Here is a 21,231-nt window from a genome sequence, read left to right on the forward strand (position 1 = left end):
GAGCCCACACGTTGTATTAAAATTATGGCTTAGAAACTTGGTATATTTTATCGAAGTTAGTAGTTAGTAGGAGTAAAGTATTTCGGGTGTCCATTTTACATGCTACTTGATGCTAACTTGTTGCATCACTTGCACCAGAGATCCTCTCTGAAATTTTAAGAATGCAAACGAATAGCTCTAATGCAGCCTTATTCGGACTTTGGTAATAATAAAAATTTTTGAATTTGACATGAAAAATTATATCAAAGCTTCAAGATGTAACATTTTCTTTTTAGTCCCACAAAGCTATGATACAGATGGGAGCAAACCGCACTACCTTTACATTGTGATTGCTTTGGTGATCTTAGTACTTGTGGTTATCATAGTAGCAATGTCTTTCTACTTGATGAGGAGGAGGTTGATGAAGTTAGGACAGAACATGAAGGAATTATGTAAGCTGTTGTAAATATAATTTATTTTTTATTTCAAGCAGACTGTCATAAACTCTTTAAATAGTTTCTCTTCAGTTTGTAAATTACTTTGGAAACTGCTATGATAAAAAACAACAGTAAAGCGCAGTCCTGTTTTACTTTATATATCATATGGTTTATATAATCCAACTATAATATGCTTTATACATACACTTATTTATACACTATCTTGTTAACTACCGTAGTGTTAATTGTTTGGATCTTATAATAGACCAATCAGAATGATAAAGTACCCCATATACCTAATGTCCTATGCTTCAATAGGTATTGATCATCCAAAAACTAGTTGTATTTCGACAAGTGAGCACGGGATAATATGCAGAGCTCATTAATACATTTTTCCAACCACATAGCACAGAAAATTGAATTTGCAATTTATTATTAATTGGATGGTTTATTAACATTATCGACAATTGTGCTCATATTTTGTCATAGTGGCATGTATAAGAAAGGAGTATTTCTTTCATAAAAGGTTCACAGGTGTTATAATAAAAATGTATCTCATGTGAAGAGCAAGTAAAATTATATCATCAACCTCAATGGGACTTTCACATTATAATCCAAGAGCACTCTGACATGATGTCTTTGCTAGAGACCATTCCTTCCAAAGTGACACTAAGGCAGTTACATACAGTGTATCACGTCCAAAAAATTGTATTTCCAAAACTACTTGGCTTCAGATTTTGCTACAGCCAAATCCACAGCTCAGATTTAAATACATCTTCAGGAATAAATAGAAGAAAACTAATATTACTTTGTTACACAAATAAGTTTTGATTTTAGTAGATATTCTCTTGTTTTCATACCGTCAAAGCATTAAGTAAGCTGATAAGTATGATGATTTTCCAGTGGATATAATTAAACCGTTGACTAAACCTATACTCTTTTTCAAAGGTATTAGCTTTCTCATCCTAACCAGATGATGATGTAGTCACAATATATTACACAACATATCCAAGCTTAAAATACGATTAACCGTATCTGAGTTGTTCTATTCATTCATTATATTTGCCATATACTTACAGCTGAGGAAATGGAAAAGATGCATAAGGACAAGGATTACAAAGGTAAGATTATTTATCATTTAGTAATGCTAGCAGTTAAATGATCATGGAAATTCAATGTGCATGATCATGGAAATTCATTAGAACAGACTTATTTTAAATATGATACATCTGTATCATTCTTTACTTGCTCTCTTCTAATAATATAACCAAAGACAGATTCCTGCATAGGCTTCATGTGTTCGTTGGAAATGTGGAAGAAATCTATCGTTCTTTTAAAGTAAAAAAAAAGTGTCTCATTAATGGTTACAGAGAGATTGTATTGAGTGAATTAAAAATTTGCTGCCAGGAGAAAAAAAAAACAGCCGCCCAAGAGTAAAATACTGCAAACAAACAGCTTCCTGAACAGTCGTGTAATATTGAAGACTTCATAAGACTGATTAATGAGAAAGCAAATACAAAGGCTATCAAGGAAAGGCCTGAGAGTGAGAAGTTAGCCAGTCTGTACTAGATGACTCCCGCAGCAAAGTCGAGCATGTGAAAAAGCTACCTATGGGAAGAGGGGTATAATTGCTCAGTAAAACAAGATATCAACAGTAAACTTGCTTTAAATGTTCCAGCCTCTGCTGTTCCTTTTGTTCAGATAATGTCAATACCATGGCAGCTTGGTGACTGCTTCTTCCTATACCACCATGCGTCATACGCGCAAAGATAAAAAATTAAAAAGGAGCTGAGTAAAATAAAGTGATAAAACACACTAAACAAATACCCATTTAGACAATTACACATTTAGGGATTGATGTACCCACAGGTACATACCCCATAGTATGACCCACAGGCACTTATAACATCAATGGTTTGAGTAAAAATGGGCCAACAGCCAGGCTATTTGAAGAGTCTTGCAACACTTACAGGGCTTCAGGGCCATCTTGATCACTTTTTGGCAGCCTCTACAGAGGCATGAGTTATTCTTGAGCAGAACGGAGCTCAACGGATGCATACTGAAGACACTGCTTGCCTGGGGCACATATAGCCTTTTAGATACAACAAAAGTTTCAAGGACTAGCTCAGATTCCTTACCCAAAAGCCTATATCTACGTGGCAAAGCCAAAGACATGTTTTGGCACAACGCCAACTTTTCTTTGACAAACAGGCTTCTTTTCTTTAATTTTGGAGTGGTAATTTAAATCTCAAAACGTGGTGGTCCTTGTGTGAGAAAATGTTGACCTTTTCACATATTATCTGAAATAATAGACATTTGCTCGAGTGAGGGATCTAACTACAAAACCATTGAAATGTTTAGGAAATTTCATGTATATGTTATTATTAGCAGTGGTGATGAGCTTGTTGCCATTGGGAATTCTTCTGGTTACATATTAATTTTATGTTCAATCAACGATGATACATATATTCCAATAGTCTAGCATCCAAACAACAAAAGTGATGCTAGTAAACTCAAGACCTGACCAGAAATACACAAGAATATTTTAAAATATTGATCCAGTGTTCAGCGCTACACTTCTCACTACCTGTTATGATATCACTATCCAGTATGTTTTATACTTTAATTTTCTAACCTGCCAATATGATCATATAAGACCTCGTACATCTAAAAAAAATTCATGCTCAGATTAGGTCATTGTGACCTAATATTGATGTCTGAGTGATTTCTGTATGTTTAATTTTATGTTTCTTACATTATCAATATCTTCCACCCCAGTTCATCAATACTCAAGAAATTGATCTCTGAATGCAGCTTATTGATTGTGAGTCACCTATACCAAAGTAGCTCACATTGATTCAGTTTTTAATTTTCTTGACACATTGATAGTTTTGCCCATCTGTTCATTGCACCCATTGTACCTACACCCATGAAAATTGAATTGTGGATGAATATTAAAGAGAGCATATTGCCCCTACCAAAACTTCATCACTGTAACCTAATTTCCATGCTTTTAGAAACATTGGTGTTTTCACCTGTCTATCAAGTCTATGGTATAATATCTGATCCAATTACATCTTGACAAATCACACTTTATCATGGTCCTATACTTTTGAAGCTGTTGCTGCATCCAAACAAATTATTGCTTTGTTCAACAATATTTTATTTCTCTAAATAGTGGCTCTGTCACTAGCCGAGACTCCCATCTAGTAGGTAATGGGTTTGAATTCTGTCCAAAAACAGCAGTCAAGTTCTATCATTTTACAAGGCTCCTAGCTCCCATTGCCTTGACATTTCTTCATCTAGTATATGCTATACATTATCAGCTACTCCAGATGTGTACAATTTGGCAAGGGAATTCATGCTTTCCAAAAAATATCTTAACTTTTGTATTACTTTAAGGTTAGTTTATTTAGGGAATTTTAGCAGGTTATGTAGTTCAAAGCATTGATGCAGACTTTGTGAAAACTAAATCATGTCAGAAGTATATCAAAATGACTAACAATTCATTTTCTTTTACCAAAGAGGTTGTGGTCAGTCAGTCTATAAAACATTTTCTAGATGATTGTAAGGCATTGTTAGCAATTGCCTATGTTGAACACAATATCATCACATCAAAGTAGTCATCATACCTCTAATGAATCAAAGACTTTGAATGAAGTACCATACTTTTTTTTAAAAGTCAGTATCGTACTTACAGGTTAGTTGCTTCGTTGGTGTCTGTCTATATTACATACATCATTGTTACTGAATAAACACTGCACAACCAAACTTCATAACACAAAAAATCGACTGTTCGGGAATGGTATCCCTTGTACAGTAAATCACAGACATGAAGTGGTATTGTATCAATCTCATAACAGACATGTATACATGACTCGTAGACATATCTCCTGGAAGGTAAACCTCGACCATACTCTGTCACACTAGTGATTACTGTATAGAAAACATAGATTTAGATCTATTTAACCAGTATTTCATACAGGAATCACATTAAATTTGCACATATCAGATTTTGTGGTTTGGTTGAAAGATATTAAATTTGTCATTTGAAGAAAAATAGTGATTGAAAATTTAATCTCTTTATAAAAGATCATACTGACAATCACCTCAATGAATGTTCAAGTAAACATGCTTAATCTCAATTGCTTAAACAAGTTAGTTCTTGATTGCATTAGGATAATTGCTAAATCCTGAATCAGGAAAGGTGTCATTTCGTACACGTAGCAGCAAATAAACTTAGTTTCACCATTGCAATTATTATTGTGGAGTTAGCTTTGTTAGAGCACAAATAATAGTAAATTGACAACTATGAATTCAATTTTCTAAGATGTTATGTGGCATTGACTAAAGGTCCGTATGTTGTCAAAATAAAATTAGGTATCCTAAGCTGTATGCACCAGTGACTGAATGAGGTCTGAATTGACATCAGTTGCTCAGGCAAGATTATTGACTTCTTAATGTCCATGCACCATTGTATTTATGATACCATCATTCCACAGTTAAGTCTCTTTGGCCTATATTTCATGCTTCATTGCCATTGCTCAAAGTTCTTTGTTTGGAATTTTGTACATATTACAATTTAAAGAGGCATAAAATTTATCACAACCAACCGAGCAATATAAATACCTAATCAGAGAAGGCTTTGTCCATACTACCAAATTCACTTATTCATAATATTTCATGTCATTGGTTTATAGGTTTGTTTCTGATAGTTCCTACAAGGCAAAATATGTTCTCAGAAGGGATTGATGACCTTTTACCCTCATGATGAATTGTATTCTCTGTGAAACTAGGTCTGTATATCAAATTTAAACAGTTGCATAGTCAAAATATTACCAGTTATTCTTTATCTGTTCTGCTGCATTTTGATGTAATAAAATAATAGAGCAGACATACTTTATGAGAATAATTGATTTTGTACATAAATAACCAGATAGATCTGTCTATAATTTATATTGTATCGTATGTTTGTTTTCCTGAGGAAACTATTCCCCTGCTTGAAGTGAATCAGGCAGCAGATTCTACACTTATCAGGCAGTCTAGTCAATGCATCAATCTTTCATTTTAAAAGATGGATTATAGCATACTAACTTATTCTTTAGCAGTGCACTTTTGGCATTTCCCTTTCAATTTCATGATCATTACTGTAGAGAAAACATTTATTTTGATTTCATATAAATATCTTAACATTTATGTGTATCAGATTTTTAGAGCTTTAGATCATACACCTCTCCCTCGATAATTCGTGCACAGTGGAATCCAAAAACGTAGACCACACTATAAGCGAGGGTGCGAGTTATCGAGGGACCTCTATAACAATATGAAATGATACCATCCCTTGCTGGACATCGAGAAAACCACTTGGGGTATGTGAGAGGGAGCGAACTAGTCCGTTTAATGGCTGAATACTCGTTTGAAAATGGCATTGGGAATAATTGTCAATAAGGTTCTTCTAATGAAGTTTTTCATTTTTATGTAAAATTGACCTTTATTTTTAAGATGTGCATCCACTGAGAGATTGTTATTATTGTTGTTCAAACTGGTTTTAACAACCTTCACGTGTACATAAAATCATTGTTTATTACATAACTAGTGTATGTTGTTGTTGAGTAGTCTGGTTTCCTGATCTTTACTCTTCCTGCTTTGCTCTCTACTCTCTACAAGACTAGTTATTGATTCAAATTAACAATCAAACAAGATTCCTTTTGTTTAAAAAAATGGAACATTTTGTTCTTGAAAGAGCCATCGTTGTCGAAAGTCAATTTTTTTATTGTTCTGTAATAAACTATTGCTGCCGTGATTTCATTGCAAGTAATAGTGAAATTTCTTCTCATCTGTGAGGAAATCTCTGAGTGCCAATTCAGGAATTACAAATTAACTACAAACTTGGAGGGGCCCCGAGTGGCCGAGTGGTCTAACGCGCTCTCCATTACGGATCACTGCCATCTCACCTGTGTCTGCGTGGGTTCGAGTCTCGGATTCAGCCAATGTGGGTATGTGAGAAAGCTTGCCAGTAGCTTCTCGTGGGTCGGTGGTTCTTTCCGGGGTTTTCCCGGGTTCTTCCTCCACCATTAATACTGGCCGCCATGTATAGCCTATCGTGTGCTGAAAAATGCGTTAAACCCTACAACAACAACAACAACAACAACAAACTTGGAAACTAGCTTTGCATTAATAAAACATATCTGTGAAATAGAATTTCACATCCTCAAGTATTCATTTTGCTTGGTTGTTTTGCTGTTACTAGTTGATCACATTTGTGTATGAGTATGCTAATTTAAGGTAATTTCATTATATTACGTTCTCCCAAAAAAAGTGTAACAGTCTTCTAGTAAAAACAAAAAATGGGATCCACGACTGACCCTGCATTATAAACGGGTTTGCGAGTTATCAGGACATGAGTTATCGAGGGAGTGGTGTATGTATAATATAAACAATGTTAGAAGTCTGTCAAGTGTCTGCAGATAAGCTGGATCTTGTTTGTGAAATTGATAGTTTTACCCAGCAACACATGAAAAGATGAAAGGACTATTGTACAATGAAGGATATGTTCCTGGTCAGATATTACCATTTGTCTAGTAAAGTGATGCTGTCATCAGTCAGCTCTTGTTAAAGTGGAAAGATAGGTCATCATCTTTACTTCTATCCTGATGCATTATGTTGGAACAAAGTCATGGAACAGGCAATCAGCTCCATTATATTATTGTGTAATTGTGGTTTAATAATTAAATAGATCTGTGCACAAATGACACTTTATTTTTTATTGATTTTTTTTGTTTGTCCAGATGAAACAGATGAACTATTAGGAGTGAAGGAAGCAAAATATTCCATACCTGCCCCAACAGATGGTAAATTTATCCTTCTTTCCTTTTCAAATATTCATGGATTATAGCATACTCACATGTGACCTTCCATCTCATTAGCACTGTTAGTTTATACATGTCACTTTTATTACCATCACTGTATAGAAAACATCCATTTATATTCCATTTGATGCTTAGAACGTACTGGGAGTCACATTGTATTTGTGCATATAAGATATTTTGGTTTTGTCAAAAGATCATATTTTGTAGATTTGTCACTTAAAAGACTTACTGTGTATACATCTCTGAATAAAATAATACTGACATTCACTTCCCTGCTGATTCGAGCTATCAAGCCTAATCCCTAATGCACTAATCAAGTTGATTCAATAACATGGACACATGCAGAATCCTGACTCAAGACAGATGCCGATATCATTTTGCACATATACAAGCAAACAAGCTAAATTCCACTGCTGTGATAACGTTACTATTCCACAGGTAATATTGAATTCATGATATGTATCATATTAATAGTGCTAAAAGCTTGTGTGGTATCTACTGGTAAGCTGGATTGTGTTTCCTAAATTGATGGTTTTTCCCAGCACACACACCTTTGGCTGTCCCGTTCATCAGCAATGCTAGCAGTGATATAAGTTCAAAAAATAGCCATTCGGACAAGGCCAACCAACATAATGGCATTCAGTCTACTTTTCCGTGTTAGTATTCTTATTATTGTTCATACTGAAAACCATGTACCAGGCATTAAATTTGTTTACCTAAATATAGATGTGCATTCCAATATTTAGTTACAGTGGTGCTAACTGTATAAATCATATAATCAAATTTTATGAATCTTCTAGAACAGCATAATACACAGATTCCTTGTATTTCATCACTGATAGATACTGTAGTATCATTTATTTTCGTTGGGCTTGATTTTTGTGGTTTTGTTAAAAAAAAAAACGGGACTTTCATGGGTATTTAAATTCTTGGCTTTGCCTGTCAAACTTTGCATATTAGTAGGTATTTAATTTCATGGTTTAACCTCTACAAATACCGAAAATAAAGAATACAAAAGAGTAAAACTATTCCTACACAAACGGCGGTCACTTTAATGTTTAAAACATTACTACCACAATACTACCACCTGTATGAGCACAAATCAAGGACCTGGCAAGTTCAATACTTACACAGTGTTTTTGACCAAGTGAATAGCATCAGTCGAAGCCAATGCAGCCAACAACACTAAAACAATACTTCCATCTCTATGAGCACAAATAAAACACGTCAAGATTCTTCACTTTATGTTTTCGTCTGAGTGCTAAACATCAAAGGAAGCTAACACAGCCAACAACAATAGGCCAATCGGTTATTAAAGTACATATGAATAATCTCTTACTTAAACCACAGTCCATCAAGTTGTGCCATCAATATTTGATGTGTTTAGGCCCACCAAAGTGTGAAGATGGTAACTAAATTGAAAGACAGAGGAACCCTTTGTTTGTGCCTGCCTCTTGTACAGACCAGCTTCAACCACTAGACTTGACAGTAAATAAAAATACAAAGAAGAATTAAAGTTACACTTCCACGAGTGTTATGCTAAATACGTCATGAACGCCATTACGGAAAAAGATGATACTCGTGACAATCAGTGCACAGTATTAGTAAACCTTGCAACCTCATTAATCAAGCTAATTCGCACTGAATTGATAATTGCAGCTCAGGTGACAATGAGTGATAGATTGGACCTAATTATCATTGGTTTTGAGAATGCTGAACTTGTTTAATTCAGCAATTTGGGGATTATTTACCTGAGAAGCATTTGTAAATACCATGAAACTTGATTGACACGATGTTGATACAGTAACTTTGTCCAAAAATCTGTGAAGTGTGAGCTTTAAATTAATACTCGGCTGTAATTAAAGTATATACATAGTGTTTCATTAATAATAGTGTTTCAAGATATAGTGTTTTACAGGATTGTTGTTCTTTTGGATTAAAATTGCATGGATAAAATGACGTGCTTTAAGAAGGATTTAAATGTTTCAAAAACAGTTGTACTTGAATGAAGGATCCATTTGAATAAGTATTACATTTAATTTTCATTTACTGTCATTTTGTATTATTGTTTCTTTCATTTTCATTATTACCATTTTTTGAATGCTTATGCTTTTTCTTTATTTTCTACCTATCCTTACATACCTCACATATCGATTTAAGACTTTGAGTGCAAAATTACAGCTATTGGATACCTTATCAAACGTGTGCATCGAAACAATATAAAATGAATTATAATTCTTCTTTCAAATGGTAAAAATAAAAAATGAAACAATCACATGTAAAAGCTAATATTCAATTATCAGATTACAGTATTGACTTTGATTTATCAAATACTTGTAGCTGTGTTAATCTCTAGGAATGAAACACTTTAAGAAAATGGGTGGTGGTGGTCATAATCCTATGTGGATCATTTTTCTTTGGGGATTTAACTTAGTGGTTCAGGTCAACAACGAAAACCATGAAAATTAGTCCCCCACAAAAATTGATGATACAACAGTATAACCTGAATAGTTTTAGATGAAAATTCCAAGGGAACTGTCAGCCCCCCCCCCCCCCCGCAATTAAATAATGTCGATGAAGTATTCTTATATGTGATTATGTTTTAACATATAAATAAAGAGGGATATATGTAGGAAAGTAACTATTTCTTATATTTTGTGTAGCGCATACAATTATGCTCAGCTTTGTTGATGTGATATTATGCATATAGAATCTAGAAATGTTGCATTTATATTCCATAAGTTTAAAAACAATGTACCAATATTTTATTTTTGGTATTTCTTTTTGTATTATACATTAGTGATTTTAGTAACCTTTTCTGATTCTGATGTGTTAATTAGTAACAAAGTTAAGAAAAAAGGGGAGAAAATTTATGTTTATTTTAATGTCTTTTTTACAACAAATCATAATTTTAAATGACAGTTTAGAACATTAAAGAATGCATTATGTTCATTAGAGTTATGGTGTTGAAAAGAGCAGCACTGGTTGATTATATTTATACTACGTGGATAATGCATTTCCTTAATTAAAAGATATACATGTATACAATTACATTTTGTTGGGAAGTATAATTGTATGCATGTATTGATGGAAACAGTAATACAAAAACTGCTGTCCTTAATGACGACAGTCACCCTTAAAATGATACACATTTCACACAAAAACTAAATGAAAAGGAAACAGATATAAATAAATGGTACTGGTTTCAACACATTCATTTGGGACACACACACACACATATATTCCTTTATTGTGTACACACAACAGCTTTACTCAACGTAGATTTGAAAATAATACAAAAGGATGACAAAAATATAAAATGTACAAAATTATTACTGTGCACACTCATTTATTATAGTAGATATATCAAATATATCAAAACATTACATTCCCAGTGAGGGAAGAGCAAATAAAAACTTTATTTTTGCCTACATATCATGAATTATGACGTGTTTCTAAGCATCCCTCTGTGCTTTGTCTGAAAACAATATGGTGGCAGCCGAGCACAGTGATGTCATGGTCTATTTTTAGCAAAAAGTTGAATTCAATACAAGGGCCGGGAATTACAAATTGACTACAAACTTGGAAACTAGCTTTGCGTGAATAAAACGTATTTGTGAAACAGAATTTCACTTCATCAACTATTCATTTCACGTGGTTGTTTTGCTATAGTTGATCACATTTGTGTGTGAGTATGCTAATTTAAGATAGTTTAATTATATTATGTTCTCCCAAAAAGTGTAACAGCGTTCGATTGATTGCTTGCAGTGAGTTGTCCTGACACTAGACTGGGCCGCTAGCTCTTACGCAGATTGGATTTGCATTCCTTTAAAATTTACAATTAGCCCACCCCCTTTATTTGATACAAAAGATGTAATTAACATGGTAATACAAGGTCAGCTTTTAATTCAATGCAACAATACAACAAATTCTTATGCAAATTAGGTATCAAAACACCATCAGCACTTAATTAGTTTCTCAAAGAAACGCTTGCAGTCATAGCTGTTACAATAGATTGACATATTTCACGTTTGAATACAGCAGGGCACATTGTATTTATGATCATTACACTTGAGCCAAACTGAAAGATATAACAAAGATGCATTTCACTTGATAAAAGCGTTTGTAATTGGTGTTTGTTTATTAAAATGCTGCTTCAAGTAGGCATTAGTGACAATTTCATTGATCAAAATTTCTAAACATACTGTTATTTATGGTGTACCTAGAATGTTGTTTGGAAAGAAATTTAAGAAATTACATGATTTTGTATGAAAAATTGATAATTTCATAATGTTGATTCAGTAGTCCAGGTCATATCAACCATTTTGGTTGATAAAATCAGTGATATATCAAGGTTTTAGTTAACAATTTTGATCGTGATTTTCTTCATGTTCAACAAATAGGGGTCAAATTTTGGGCACTTTTCTAGTACATAAAAAAAATGGGATCCACAACTGACTCTGCGTTATAAGCGGGTTTGCAAGTTATCGAGGGAGTGGTGTGTGTGTGTGTATGTGTGTGTGTGTGTATATATATATATATATATATATATATATATTAAAGATTATGCTGATATTCACCGCCACATCAACAATTGCATTAATTTGTAGTGGCAAGTTAGGGTAAATGTGGATTCATGGATCAAAGAAGATATCAATATCCTTTTCTGCACACAAGCCAGGAAATATGCTTAATTCAACTGCAGTAAGTCCTTTTTAGATTAGTGCTGCACAAATAATTTTGAATTCACAGTATGTATGATACAAATAGTATTAGAAATATGATGTCTAGTGGTAGGCTGGCTCATAGTTTCTACATTGATAGTTCTACCCAGCAGACCGAGAATAGATCTTAGTACAACAAAGGCCTTCCAGCAGTTATGACTTGAATATTAGATTCATAAAATTATAAAGTATTAACACTGGAATACCACTGGGATTCTAAAGCTGTTTAGTTTACAAGTGATTAGTGTTTTCAGTAATTGCTATTGTATGAAAGGAAATAAGAAATAATTGTAATCTTCATGCCAACATTAATCAGTTATGAGTAAGTAGTATATTCAAAGAAATTTAACTGTTTAACTCTTTTCATTCTTTTCAAAGGAACATCACTCCATCTTCATAAGTTCTGTTTGCAAGTGTTTTAAATTTTTCGTGATTCAAACTTTCAGAAGCTGTTTCAAGATCTTCATAATGTAAATGCGATTCTTCTAGTTGATAGGTCCAGCTCCATACTATATAGCCTGGTCATTTGGCACCACAAAGTTGTAGTTCCTAGCCTCTAATGGTTTGTATATCTTGTTTGAGGGTATGATGATGCTTTCACATCGTTTGGGTAATAATAGGAAAATGAGTGAGTAATCCAACTCCAAAAACTTTGAAGATATTTAGCAAATGTTGTAAATGTTTAAACACTAGTGTAGTTGATAAGACTGTTGCCATTGACAATATTTCTATTTAAAATGTATACTGGTTTCTGTCCATTTATCTCTATCAAGCCAATAATGATCCAGTATTCTTAGAACTTGTAGTGTCTACAAAGAAACTGTGTCAGTTAAAACCCAGAATTTGCTAGAAATACACATGAATATTATAAAATGTTGATCCATTGTTCAGAAACGCAAGCTTCTGCTACCATATTAACATCACTATCCAATATCAAGTTGTACTTTAATGCTCTACTCATGTTTGACCTTATATTTATGACAAATTAAAAACTCACATTGAAAAAAAGATATGTACAGCAAAGATTAGTACTAGAACAAGATAGTTCTATGGAAAAGTGATGAGAAACTACATTAGTTACCTTACATCTTGTACATTAGCCTACATGTACAATGTGGCATGTGGTTTCTGCCAAGAAGAATCTCTGTACTGTGTCCAGATTGTGTCACTGTGATCTAATGCAGTGGTTTTTATTTTTTGTAACTTCCTGTTGCTTGTGCGTCCAATATATTGCACTCAAATTCACTAACACTGAAGAAATTGATGTCTGAATGCATGTCAAGATACTCAACCACATCAAAACAGGTCACATTGTATTTATACCCATCCATTAGTTACATTTTGTATCTATAACTTTAACAATTGCTGTGAGGATGCACACATGTTCCAAAATATGTTCACTTAAGCTAATTTCTTTTCTTGAGAAACATTGAGCAGTGTGTCATGCTTTTGGTGTAACTGTCCCTATTCCCTCTTGACAATGCTCATTTTGACATGATCCTGCACTGGCAAAACTGCTAGTGCATTCACATGAAGGAGTACAGTGTTCGTTTTGGTAACTTTAATTTTAAGAGAGAAATCTTGCTTCATCTATATTATCCAATTCACGGATATCTATTTTTTTCTGAAATTTAAATCTAACATTATTAGCTTGTTTCTTTGAAAGGCAAACTGTGCCACTTGCACAAGGTTCTGATGTTACACCTTATTATGAAATAAAGTTTTTAAAGAAGAGACATGAGAATTTTGTGTGTCAGACTTGAAGTTTGTTCACAAATGGAACAATCTTGTCATGGTCAAGTACTACCAGTTGACATTAATGTACATACTAGCTATCTAATCATCTGATTTTGACCATCGTAAACAGCATAAACATCTTTGTTTTTCTTAGCAACTTTAATGACCACAATACACATTTAGGATGTAAGCATTCAGCAAGAGATGGAGAGAAATATAAGACTTTGTTACAAAACACAATCTTTGCCATTGAATAATAAGTCATATTCTCCTCTCTCCCGATAACTTAAGACAAATAATTTGGAAACCAGTTTAAAGCACCACATAAGGCATAAATCCCATTTTTACGAAGTACCTAACGAATTGGCCCCTACTGGTTGCAATACTAGGAAGTTTAAAGAAGACTTTTTTTGCTAGATTTTCTTGGATTTGTTTCTTCAAAACACTGTAAATAGATGTAATTATATGGCTAAATACCAATCAATAAAAGATGCTAACAGTTGTCAGCATGGTAAAAAAGAAACACCAATTAACGATATCAGGCCAGGTGAAATCCCTGTCTGTAATCTTTTGTGACCTTTGAATTCAAATCATTTTCAAACATTTCAATGTATTTGTTATAATGGAGGGATTTTCCCTTCTATTAAAACATGAGGATAGTCAGATGGCCATGACATTGATACTTGCGAGCACTTGTATGAGAACCTAATTAAGTGTCAGCTATATTTTAATCTACAACTTGTTGAATTGTTTATCTCATAGTTACAGTTAAAATATACCTGCATTGTTTTGGCACAGTAAATAGGTCTTTTGTATCAAATCAAGTAAGGGTGGTAAATGAAAAAAATTTGAAGACTTGCAAATCCTACATAAGCTCTTGTGACCACTATCGTGTTTAAAATCAATTTTATTTGACCAATCCAAAACTGTTTCAGATATAATGTAATTAACACAATTACATTCTGTATATTAATCTATTAATCAGTAATTTGCCCTGATCAGTTGCATCATATAGAGCATAGGGCTCAAGCGAAAGACATACTTGGTAACTGAAAAGCTTAATGTTATAAATAATGTCATGTTGATCCAAGATCGAAAGTTTGTAGTGGACTTCGAACTTAAACTTGCTTAGTAGACACCAAGATGTTGGCTGAAGGACTGAAAAACATATTTGCGATTCCTTTCATGATATTAATTCAATTGATGGGATTCAACTGAAAGACTGCAAATACAACTGAATTGGATGATGTTCTGTACACCTGGCTCCAGAAGAGAAAATGACAAAACTATTGATATGAGAAATCATGGATGGTTTTGGCGATTACAGCGCTGTTGTTGAATAAAACTACATTTGTTGATGGTAGAGATGTTTTAAGATAATCAGGATGTTGTTGTAGGGTTTTACGCCATTTTTCAGCACAAGATAGGCTATATATGGCGGCCAGTATAACTGGTGGTGGAAAAACCCTGGAAAACTCCAGGAAGAACCACCGACCCATGAGAAGCTACTGGCAGGCTTTCTCGCATACCCACGTTAGCCGAGCCTGAGACTCGAACCCACGCAGACAGAGGTGAGATGGGAAGATAATCAGGAAGTATCATGCAATTTTCAGTACCAGCTTTGAGAGATTTTTTCCCAGCTATTGACATTTGTGATGAGGTTGGTCTCTATTATCAAATGATGCCAAGCAAACCTCAAAAGGTCATAGATGACACCAACAATAAGGAGAGCTTCACGCCTTACAAAGAGAAAATAACAGTTGTTTTTATCACGAAAACTGGTATGCACAAGATAAAGCTATTGCATATTGGTACATTCAAGTTTCCACATTGTTTCCATCACTTGAACATAGACAGCCTTCTATATATATTCAGAAACTGGCAATGCTTGGATGACTGCAACTAATTTTATGGAGTGGATTTTCTGGTTGGCAGAAATAGTCTGCAATATTAGATGCTTAAAGGTGAAATTTCTCTACTACTTTTAGATAATAGCCCAAGCCCTTCCCCCTCTGCTTCCACTTAATAACAATCTGGGTGGAATATCTCCTTACAAACACAAACATGCATTAGTTGGCTTTGATAGATACGGTAATTTTGTTTGTATGTTGAAATCCATTCTCAGTACTGTAATATTAGTTCATACTTCTTCCAGTACTAATGGTTTAAATATAATAATATAAAATGATGATCTCCAGGACTTTTGACATTTTGCCTGGCACGGCAGATTATTTGAATATGTTGTGTACTTGATAAAGTAATATTGCAGGTCTTAGTTAAAGAATAAATGCAAAAACTATTAGTTGTATTTATAAATGTCTTATGCATTTCTGATAAGATGAGGGCTTTTGTTTTTACTTTTTACAGCTTTCTAAAATATATTACAACTTGATCTTGGAAACAGTATTGACATTCAAGGAAAAGTAAAATTATGAATGTATAGAACATTATTATGAAACAAGGTTAATTGCCCATCCAAGGATGGGAAGAAAAATTGAAGAAGAAATTTTTAAAAAATTGGGGAATAGCGAATTTAAAAGAAAGTTTAAACATAAAAATACCAAAAAAAGTATTTTAAAAAGTTGGGATTCCACCATGTGTTTCAAACTCGTGACCTCTAACAATAAAAGAGTTTAAAATACAGAAGGGAAAAAAATTGGGAGGCTGTCTTGAGTTTCAAACTCACAATCACTTGTCTGGCAAGCAGGACACAATATATGTGTGTGTGTGTGTGTGTGTGTGTGTGTGTGTGTGTGTGTTTGAGTGATTACTTGAAGCATAATATAACAATTTAAATGTGTTTATGTTTTCTGGTAAATACGGTGAATAAACAGTATACTTAGACAATTTTCTGATGTATGCAGTCATGCAAGGTTGGGGTGATATCTCAAGAAATTTAAAACATTGCATTTCTACTTTTTTTAGGCATACACATCTGCTCATATTACCTAGCTAGGTCCTTGATAAACACCACAAGCATTGTGCTGTGGCTTTGTATAGATAGGAAATTGGTCCTAGTCATGGTAGTGTTGGTGAAGTGTTTAACATTTGTTTGCATAATGTGTCGACTTCTATGGCAGGGACAATAAATTCAGTAATGGAAATGAATAAACTCACAAAGAATACATTAAAACCAAACAGAATCTTGTGATATGGAGTGGGTACCACTAGATGTAGACATCCATTTCTGCTTAATATTGTGTACCCTGTGTCCACAATCACAGATGGACAATCCAAAATCTGTGATACATGTACAGTGTCTACTCTATGCTTTGCAATGAGAGACATAACAAGTTCATGTTAGAATGTTAATTTAATGAATCTTTATTGAGCTACATGGCTTAAATGTTAACACTTCACTTCATTTTTGTTGTTAATTTTGCTAGATGTATTTAATGAGGTGGAAAGTTAATTTCATACATGCATGCAAAACAAATGATACGGAGTATTTTCCCGAGACTGTTTTTAGATTGGATTACAAAGTTAGGATTTAAGGGTGGTTTATCTCACATTTAGCATCTTGTACTCCACTGTACTTTTGTTTTAGATACAGAAGCTGAAACAAAAGCTGCAAATACTGAACGTCAACCCAGTACCAATCAAGAAACTGTAAGAACGGGCCAGGAACAACATGATGCTACCCCTCCCAAGATCACATTTGAAAACCAACGCAATGAACTTTTTTTTAAATGCTGTCATTTTGTAGGGTCTCCCAGCCAAAATTTGCCATTTAAGAAATGTCCAGTATGCACAGGATTAGGGAAGCAGAATGTATAAGTACATTTTCTGCATATGACAAGTTCTAAACAACAAATTTATTATAAATAAAGATTGGAATATTTCCTTAAACTGAATTGCCATTAGGAGTGAGGCAATAAGTGACCACAAAATTTAAAGACAAGATTTAAAGAGGACTAATCTGTCAAGAGAAGATGATTTCATGTCCTGCTTCTTAGTTTGAATGTATTAAACATATGTCACTTATAGCGTGTTACATTTCACAAACTAGTATTTGTGAATAACATTCTTTTTACATATCTGATAGGTTTTACAACAAAATTAAAAGTCATTTAACTTTCTACTTTCATGCTGTATAATATCTTGGGTATGGCCCAGTATTTTTGTAATTGTAACTTTTGATGTTGACTGTACATATTTTCAGTTGAACACATGAAACAAGGTTGTGTTATTGATTGAAGAAATTTTATGTACAATATATCTGTTTCGATTTTTATAATTATATGCATGAAGCTTTTTACTCAAATTTCACTTGTTATTTTAAAAATATCTTCAGTTAAGTATTTGATTGAAATAATTTGAAATCATAAGGGAACTACTGTATTATTGTTTACTTATATGGGTCTCAGTTTTCATGGTTTTGTTAAAAAACAGATTCATGGTTATTAAAATTTGTGGGGGGTTTTCCTGTCAGAGTTTGCATATATTAAGGTATTTAATTTTGTTGTGACCTCTACCAAAGATCATAAATATGCTGACAACAAACAATGGTCGTTTCAATTATCAAAACAATAGTACCACAGTATGGGCACAAACCAGACACATGTCAAGATCAATTACTTGCATGCAACATCAAAGAGAGTCAACTCAGCCAATGACATTAAGCTAATTGGTTATTAAAGTACAGATGCATGATCTTTCTTAAAACACTGTCCATAAAGTTAAACCATTGACAATTATGATAACCATGGTGATAACACAGTGGTTCAAGAGTGGTAAAATTCAACTTATAGATCCCCATCAAATAATGTCATCATTCCACATGTGAACCAAACATGTGACCACCTGCCCTTTGGGCAATGCAGTTAGCAGTGTCAGTATTTGATGTGTTGAGACCCTATACAAGTTAAAAGATGTAACATAAATTGAAACAATTTAATCAGTCTCTTCTGAGCCTGCATCATTTGCAAACCAGTTCATTGGTTATGTCCGAAGGTCAGTAAAGAGCTTCATTACCTTGCAGTAATTGTATATACATAAAAGTTCATTAGTAATTGTGCTTGATGCAATAGTTCTACAATTTTACAGCCATGTTGTTCATTGGGACTCAAAATGCATTGTAAAAATGAGATACATTCAGGAGGATTTAAATTTTTCAACAACAGTTTCACTTGGATGAAGAATCCATTAAAAAATATTAATTCTAATTATCATATAAAAGTATAATTTATTATTTTTCCTTTCGTTTTCAGTAATACTAGTGCTTGAATACCTTATATGCTATTTCTAGTATTTTCTTCTCTCTTTACTGTTGTGATATATCAGTTTATGTCAGGACATGGAAATTAAGCTACCAAATACATGCAAATATGTGCTTTGAAGCAATATAAATTGTATTGTAATTTTTAATATGTTTGGGGAGAGGGGTTAAAATAAAGTAAACACATGTAAAAACTAATATGTGACTACTAAATTACAGAAATAGCATTGAAATAGCATTGATTTATTAAACAGCTTTGTTGATCATTGGAATGAAACCGGAATTTGTGGAGTGGGGTTGTTATCATATCTGGCTAATTTTTCACTATATATTTAAATTCGTGGTTCAAGGTAACAAATCCAAGAAAATTTGCACCCCATGAAAATTAGTACAATATCAGAATCTAATAAATTATTGTCAAACTTTATTATAAATTTAAGGATAGATTTAGAGAAGACCAATCTTTTGACATAAAAGAAGGTGGACATCGGTTTACTAGCTGAAGAGAACTTGAGTAGTGCAACTACAAGTGAAAAGGAAGTAATGGAGTTCAGAATGGAATGTATGGCATTAGTGATTGAAGTGTTGAAAAGATTACTGTGAAATCCCCAATCACTTATTCTTTGGTCAGAAATATGGTATCTTTATGTCCAAGGGAAATGGCCAGGCATACAAATCTCAGCAGGGACAAATTTAAGAAACTTATGAAGTTAATTATTGCAACAAAAAGAATCAATGTGCTTGATGGTGTAGTCATCCTGCAACAATGTAATGACTTTCTTGACAGTATAATAGTTATTGGTACTGATAAGTTTACAGGCTTTGATCCGTACAAGGATAGACTGGACAAATGTTTTGTGGAGCACGTGTCGGATGCTAGGTATGGGAAGCTGCTGGAGATTGTTAAACTCCTGTTGTCCCTCTCCTATGGACAAGCAACAGTAGAGTGTGGCTTTTCTGTGAACAAGGAAGTAGAGTGAAAATTTGAAGGGGAAAAGTGTGGTTGCACAGAGGATCATATGTGATTATGTTAGAAATGTAGGAGGAGTACTGAATGTTCCAATCACCAAACAGCTTCTAGTAAGTGCAGCTTCAGCAAGACAAAAGTATGAAACTTATTTAGAGAAGGAGAGGGAAAGGAAGCAGTCTGAGTCTGGGCAGAGGAAAAGAAAGCATGTTCTTGATGATATTGAAGATCTGAAAAGAAGAAAAAAGCAGGCCAGATTAGATTATGAAATACTTCTGAAGAAAGCAGATGAACTGCCTTTAAAAGCAGAAAAGCCACTTAAGTGGCAATTTCTTGCAGAGGCCAATGCTAATAGAAAAGGAACTGAGGAGAAACTTGGAATTTATGAAGGTCTTTGCAATAAGCTGGATGCTAAGATCAAGGAGCTGAAGAGAAATTAAGTACAGAGGAAGAACTTGATAATAAACTTTTTGTTAGTTTGACTTTTTGTTTATTGTACCTATGTTAGTGAACTTTATTGGGAAAGGAAAATGCAGTTACATGAGCCACAAGTCTGTCTGAAGGTTGTTCCAAATTTAGATATCTATTTTGAGTTCAGATATATGACTCCTTGAAAATCAAAATAAAGTCCTTGAAAAGTCCTTGAATTTTGTCATATTTTACCTGTACTCTAATTAAGATTTTGGCTTACACATAAATCGTAATAGGAATTGCCCCTACTTTAAGGCATTAATTAAGATCTAGTATTACCATGCGTTTCTAGGAACGTTCCGGCCGACATTTGGTGTCTCCATCTGAGTCCCTATTCTCCACTCCTTGTTTGGACTTTAAAAGATGAGTGTGTGGGCAAATTCCCACTCGTCATAAACCCAGGTGCCCCGATGAGCATGTATACGTGGAACCGGGCTGACGTCAGGAGCTGTGTCCAATCCGCTCGACGTCTTGATCTGCTGCAGACAGACATTATATTAAATTGAGTGTGTGTTGGTTCGATTCCCACTCACTACACTTACAGACAAGTGGATTGGGACTTAATTGTCTCTCGACTCCTACATTCAACTAATTAGCTCACTTTGTGTGCATAAATGCGTTATAGGGATGATGCTCTGTTTCCTTCCCCTACGATTAATGAAATAGTCCGCGGTGCGGGCATAAACCGGTCGCACATGCCAAATTGGCACAAGCGACTTTAATTCAACAAGTCAGCCAGTCCGTCTGGCCACATTCTTTCATTCTTGGCATAATCAAGAAGTGTAAAAAAACTACTGATAAACATATCGTAAACAGCATTCGAAACAGA

General features: G+C 33.9%; 1 protein-coding gene across 8 annotated transcripts in view; it reads left to right on the forward strand.

The window, feature by feature from the left end:
* LOC149793661 (uncharacterized) overlaps positions 1-20,572 on the forward strand; it is an 86,910-nt gene extending 66,338 nt beyond the window's left edge. For 7 of the 8 annotated variants that reach the window (XM_089967637.1, XM_089967643.1, XM_089967642.1 and 4 more), the window contains 4 exons: positions 276-431; positions 1,496-1,537; positions 7,205-7,267; positions 17,294-20,572. In XM_089967637.1, coding sequence (XP_089823763.1) covers positions 276-431; positions 1,496-1,537; positions 7,205-7,267; positions 17,294-17,523 — 491 coding nt within the window. In that variant the 3' untranslated portion in view covers positions 17,524-20,572. Of the gene's footprint in view, positions 1-275; positions 432-1,495; positions 1,538-5,116; positions 5,213-7,204; positions 7,271-17,293 lie in introns of those variants that run through there. The other variant, XM_089967645.1, reaches the window with a different exon arrangement.
* Positions 20,573-21,231: the final 659 nt, after the last annotated feature.

This window comes from Sinohyriopsis cumingii, chromosome 8, assembly GCF_028554795.1.
Source record: "Sinohyriopsis cumingii isolate HCF-2022 chromosome 8, ASM2855479v2, whole genome shotgun sequence".
In the NCBI taxonomy this organism is placed as follows: domain Eukaryota; kingdom Metazoa; phylum Mollusca; class Bivalvia; order Unionida; family Unionidae; genus Sinohyriopsis; species Sinohyriopsis cumingii.